The 6,553-nt window shown below is 41.8% G+C and overlaps 1 protein-coding gene across 1 annotated transcript in view; it reads left to right on the top strand.

Annotated features, from left to right (window-relative positions):
• The first annotated feature begins 4,737 nt into the window (after nt 1-4,737).
• The window catches only part of RNPC3 (RNA binding region (RNP1, RRM) containing 3), a 27,612-nt gene continuing 25,796 nt past the window's right edge, over nt 4,738-6,553 (top strand). The window contains 1 exon segment of the mRNA XM_045292022.1: nt 4,738-5,266. Coding sequence (XP_045147957.1) covers nt 5,075-5,266 — 192 coding nt within the window. The 5' untranslated portion in view covers nt 4,738-5,074.

Genomic DNA, 6,553 nt, shown 5'->3' with positions numbered 1-6,553 from the left:
GGTAAGAACTAATTGAAGTTTAAAGTTGACAGTTCAAGTGGACGTGGATTGTGGGTAACGGAAAGTGACCCCAAAATTATAGAATCAGTCTGAACTGTTGTCAAGGGAAGGATGGGACAGGTTTAATTGAACAAAACTGGAAGCGATTCAATGAAGATAAAATAAAATTCTGTTATGTTGCTATCCCAATGAGTTGCGATATCTCAATTGCAGTAGATAAGGTCCATTAAACTCACCTTGATGGCCCATGTGACAATTCTTGACTGGTAGTAGGCAGTTGGTAGATATTAAAGTGAATTGATTCATATACTCATTAACTGAACAAATATTTATAGACTGTCTACTATGTATTAAGCCTTTAATTAGCCACAGGGGACACAGAGAAAAGCCTGCAAATGAAACTTTAAAACAACAGACTCACTCCAATCATAGTTTATTAAACTATTCTCCCCTGCCCAAGCAATTAATTTCCAAAAGGAATATATTTATTTGCATGTTTTAGTCTAGCTTATCTTTACTACTAAATTATTAAGGGCTAAGAAACCAAAGATTAGTTTGTCCTTCCTTCGTCTCTCACTTTCTAAACATGGGCATGGCTCAGAGAGCTATATTAAGCCTTTTCCTCTTAATCGCTCATCTTTTGTATTTTAAATGCTATATATGCTATATATGTATATATGCTATATATGTATATATCCAGTACCAAACTTTCCCAGAAGGTCATATTTACACATCCAATTGCCCACTTGACACTTGGATACTGTGTGTTGCTATTGTTTTTAGTTGCCATTGAGTCTTTTCCAAATTGTGGTGAGCATTTTGTGCAAAAGGGAAAAGCTCATTTTCCAGGCTGTGTTACTTCAGAAACAGATAGCCAGGCCTCTATTCAAAGAATCTCTGAGTAGGTCTGAACAGAGAATCTTCTGTCTTGTAGTCAAGTGCGTAATTGTTTGCACCATCATGGAACTTCCTGACTACCAAATTATCCCAGGATGCTGAATTGTGTACACCCAAATATGTTGTAAATCCTAAACCCATTCTAATCCTAACCTACAGAAAGAAGTGTTAATAGTACAATTGGGAAGCATTGGGCTGCTAACTACATCATTGGCATTTTAAATCTGCCAGCTGCTCTTTGGGAGAAGGATAAGGTTGTCTGTTCCTATAAAGAGTTACAGTCAGTCTGAGAAACCCTGAGAAAAGGTTCTACTCTGTCCTACAGGGTCTCCATGGATCTAAATGGGTTGATAATGGTGGATGTGGTTTGGGTCTTACAGATATAACCCTACTTTGGAAGAGCGATTTCTTTATGATGTCAATGAGACTATAGTGTAGGATGAGTCTTAAACGGATTGCTTTTATGATCTAAAGGCACAGAAGGAAGATCTGAGAAAGGCTGAGATATATGCCACTGCCTGTGAAGATAAAGCTGAGAAATAAAGCTGAAAATAGACAACAAAGACTCGGTGGCCTGTATTCTGATTTTAAGCCTCACAGACTACGGGAAAATAAATTTCTGTTCATTGAAGCAATCCACTTGTATTTCCGTTATATTAACACTCCTCATTGCTATCAAGTAGATTCCAACCTGACCCTATAGGTCAGTGCAGCCGCCTGTGTTTCTGAGCTTGTGGCTCCTTGCGGAAATTGAAAGCCTTGTCTTTCTCTCAAGGAATGGCTGGTGGTTTCCAACTGCTGACCTTAAAGTTAGAAGCCTAACGGGCAAACCCCACATCACTAAGCTCCTAATATCAATACTAAGAAACAACAGAAACAAAATAGTATCTCAAACATAATATGCGCACTCCACCCCCCAATCCCTAATCCAGGTCTCCTTTAGTAAGGATTCTTGTGCTTATTAAATTATGTCATTACACCCCCCTTGATGGTGGATAGTTTTTAGCTCAAGCCCAATTACTAGAATTTATTATTGATTTCTCTTCTATTTTTCTGTGGTACAATGGATTAAATATACTTAAACAAAGCTCTTCTAGGAAGAGCCTTTGTAACTCCTACTGGACAACTGAGTGGGAGCATACAAATAAGGTGTACAGTATTAGAGCTTCAATTTTGAATACCTGGTTTGCAGAAGACTATGGATGACAATGAAAGCCAAAAATCCATTGGCAGGGTTTCCACATGGAATCAGCCTCAGGTGAATCCACTCTGACCGTTTAACAAGGTTGTGAACCACCTTGTTATCAGTTAGAGTAGACCGGAAAGTGGACTAACGTAGATGTAGTTAGGTTAAAATGTAACACCCTTTCATTATTTCTCCCCATTTACCCATTTCAAATTTGTTTTAGTTTTTATTATTTTCTGTTATTGCTTCACCTGAGGATTCTCTATGTCTTGTTATTGGTTTTATTTGTTAGTTTTTGTTTTTCTTTTTCAGAATTTTTCTCTATATCAGCAGTTTTCAACCTGTGGGTCATGACCCCTTTGGAGGTAGAATGACCCTTTCACAGAGGTCATCTGATTCATGACAGTAGCAAAATTACAGTTATGAAGTAGCAACAAAAATAATTTTATGGTTGGGGGGTCACTACAACATGAGGAACTGTACTAAAGGGTGGCGGCATTAGGAAGGTTGATAACCACTGCTCTAGATAAAATCAAGGGTAGGTAAATCTATAGAGACAGTAACTGAATTAAGAGTTTCTTGGGGTTATGACAGGATTGGGGGCATAGAAATGTGGCGCTAATGAGTACAAGGAAGAATAATATGTTCTAAAATGGAAAAAAATGTTCTAAAATGGATTGTGGAGATTACAGCCACAGTTTAATATGCTTAAACTATTAAACAGTATGATATGTGAACTATATGTCAATAAAATTGCTAAACCAAGGCATTAAACATGTTACTAGGCCAATCAATGGGGTTATTCCATAAATCCATGGCCCTAAACTTCTAAATGCATAAAAAAGGTCCCATGACATTTTGTTTAAGTGTATGGGACTCTTACATGGGCATTGGTCAGTGTTGTTATTCCACTGGTTATAAAGTGAGCCATCTCAGAAGAAAGAGTGGGAGATTTCACAATCTTCAAAGAAGACACAAGTGGAGTGAGTCCATTCGGCCCCAATGCCCCTTTGTAGAAAGTGGTGGAAGCAAGGGGAGCGAGCACAAGGCTGTGAAGCTGAGAGCCTTCAGGCAAGAGATTGGCTTGGAAAGTAGGGTTCTCTCTGGGAAAATATCACAAAGAAACGTTTGTAACACTTGCCAGAATGGGTAGAGACAAAGGGACCAATGACTGAGGAAAAAATCCTGACTTAAGAACTACTGTATCCTTACCATTTCTAACTCTGACATGTAACCTGTTAGCTTCCCTAAAAACCTCTTACCTGTATCAAGGGAGTGGAAAGTGGAATTGATGGGTCTTATTTTTCTATGCAGCTGTTAGCAAACCTGTAGAGTCCTCATGCCTAGTTTCTATTTTTCTGTTTGTTTTGCCCCATGGCCCCCATGGCCCCCATGGCCTTCCCTAGTTCCCTTGAAAAATGTTTCATGAAACTAAAACTGTATTGTTCACTACTATATCTCTAACCTCTAGGTCAGCAGCAAATAAAAAGTATGGTATGAGAGACCCTGGACCTTCCCACAATTGATTATGAAGAATATCAAGTTTCCGAGGACCTCACAGTACAAGGTGAGATGGACATTTCCAATCCTCTTTTGGGGATGAACTTGCCTTGTTACACTCAGAAATCCAGCAACATAATGGCTGTGTTTCTAACATAAAAGCTTACAAGGATCTCTCCCTAGAATCTACCAATTCTCCCTAAAAGTTGCCAAATGAACCCTGTCCATTATTTCAAATTTGCGTCCTTTAAGCTGAGTTCTACTGCACACATAAACCCTTTGGAGCTGAACATACTCTACCACACAGACAGTAAAACATGACTCCCTGCACACCGGCACTCATCCCCCACCCCTTCCTTCACCCTTACCCGCTATTCAGTAAAATACACTTTTGCAAGATACCAGCAGGATTTAAAAAGCACCTCCGGGAGGTCACCATTAATAGTGAAAAAGAGGGTGACCCTAAACAAGATCAATTGATACAGTGGCTTCAACAATGGGCTCAGACTTAGGAATGGCTGTAAGGTCTATGATAAAAGGCCTGGGCAGTATTTGATTCTGTTGAACACAAAGTAGCTAAAACAACTGAAGGTCTTAGCAACCACAAAGTGCTAGATCAACGGTTCTCAACCTGGGGGGTCGACGATCTTTTCGCAGGGGTTGCCTAAGAGCGTCGGAAAACATATTTCCGAAGATCTTAGGAACCTAGATACCACTTCTGTATCTATCTTCAGAGGGGTCCACCCACATGCAGTTACACCCACATACCCGGCATGAAGACCTATGCTACACCATGCTTCAAGACAAAATTTCATTTGCTTGTAATTAGAAATAAATATTTCACAATATATAATTACATATTGTTTTGTGATTAATTATGCTTTAATTATGCTCAATTTGTAACAATGAAAATACATCCTGCAGCTTATCAGATATTTACATTTCAATTCAGAACAGTAGCAAAATGACAGTGATGAAGAAGCAATGGAAATAACTTCATGGTTGGGGTCACCACAACGTGAGGAACGGTGGGAGAGGGTGGCAGCAGTGGGAAGGGTGAGAACCAGGGTGCTCCAGTCGCCCTGAAAGCAGCTTCCCCGCCCGGCCCTGGATGCACATGCGCAGGAGCGCGCGTTCCTCTCCTCGCCAGACACCTTCACGCTTCCCTTTACACGGCTGACGCCCTGGAGCCCGTCTTTGATTGGCACGTTGTTTAATCCTCACGCCTCTCACAGGCCATTTTTTAATGCCTCCCGCAGCGACCTGAAACTGAAACCACGTTACTTTCCCCATTAAAGTAACGCATCAACCTTGCTGAGGCAGGAACGTTTATAAAGATCGCGCGGCTCAGTTCTCGCGAGAACGCGGCCTTGCCTCGCGGCCTTGCTTCGCTTCCGGAATCCTCAGCGTCAAGTCGAACACTGCCTGGCGCTCCGCTGCCGGTCCCGCCGCCGTTGCCACCGCTCTCGCCGCGGTTTCCCGGTTCGGAAGATGGCGGCTCCCGAGCAGCCGCTGCCGAAGTCGAGAGGGTGCCAGGGTTCCCCCTCGCTGCCCTCGCCGCTGGGCGACCGAACCCTTCTGGTGCGGCACCTCCCCGCCGAGCTGAGCGCCGAGGAGAAGGAGGACTTGCTGAAGTACTTCGGGGCGCACTCGGTCCGCGTCCTGTCCGACAAGGGGCGACTGGTAAGGGCGCGCCCCGCCCTCGGCGCCCGGGAAGGCCCGCGGCTGGGCGCGGGCAGCGGGCTGGAGAAGCCGCCCAGGGTGCCGGCACTGGCCCGCCTTTGCTGGTCGCTGCGGTGGGCCGGGTCCTCCACCTGCCGCAGTGCTGCGGGCAAGGCGAGCGAAGAACGCGAGGCAGAAGAAGGAAAACAAATAATCACTTCGTTGTACTCTTTATTGGGGCCCCACCCTGAGAATCTCACAACTCTCTTGCGTTTGGGGATATTTCTTAGACCCAGATGCTATTAGATTTATGAAACAGTCTTGCTTTCAATCCTTGTACAAGTGTTACATATTTATCCGGAAGGGAGAAATCGCAATACTATGGTAACTTGAATAAACTGGATACAGGATTTCTGCCACATTTTTTTTTTTCATGGAACTTTCCTAATGGAATCCCGTGAAGAGCAAAATAAGATTATTTGAAGTATCCTATACAGCAGTTTACACATTGATTTTTCTTTATGTTAGAAATACGCTCGATTGGCTTAGTAATGGTCTTTTGTTGTTTCTCTGCAAGATGGTCTGATAGGGCAAGATGTCAATGTCTAGTCTCAACTGCGTAAAATGGGTTAGACTTGTGCTACTAACTGCATAGTCAGCAGTTCAAAATCAGCTGCTTCGCAGAGAAAGCTGAAGCTTTATACTACCATAGAGAGTTACAGTCTCAGAAACACACAGGACTCCTTCTGCTTTGCCCTCTTGGCTCGCTGGAATTGAATGAAGACAGTGAGTGAGGTGACCCTGATTAATGTGCAATCAGAATTGAAAATCACTGAGTTAGAGGAAAGGCTAGCTTTCATCAGTGTTAGTCTCACGTGCGAATACAAATATTCGTTGTAGCTAAATCTAACAAACCATCTTGGATCAAATTAGATGAAATTAGAATGTGTGCTATAACTACCCTAGCAAGCATTAGTAAACCTCACAACTCTAAATTGCTTAAATATTTACTTTTGACATACACTCCTTTTCTTGTGTTTCTAGAAATATTTTAAGTTTATATTTAAATATAGATGTCTTCCCTCGGACTTTATTCCAGTAATTAAAAAAAAAAGAAGAACCATACCTGGAGAAATAGTTTCTCTGTTGGTTAGCATTTTGTAAATGTAAGGAATCATAGGGAAAATTTAGATCTATAGGAATATTATAAATAGAAGATATAGTATGATTTTTAATAAAGATGGTCTTCATTGTATATTACAGATTCTTAAACTTAGCATCTACAAACTATATGAAAACTAAAAATCA

The sequence above is a fragment of the Echinops telfairi genome, unplaced genomic scaffold, assembly GCF_000313985.2.
Source record: "Echinops telfairi isolate 266 unplaced genomic scaffold, ASM31398v2 ScPeMD7_443;HRSCAF=831, whole genome shotgun sequence".
Lineage (NCBI taxonomy): Eukaryota > Metazoa > Chordata > Mammalia > Afrosoricida > Tenrecidae > Echinops > Echinops telfairi.
This window is presented reverse-complemented; position numbering and strand designations above follow the sequence as displayed.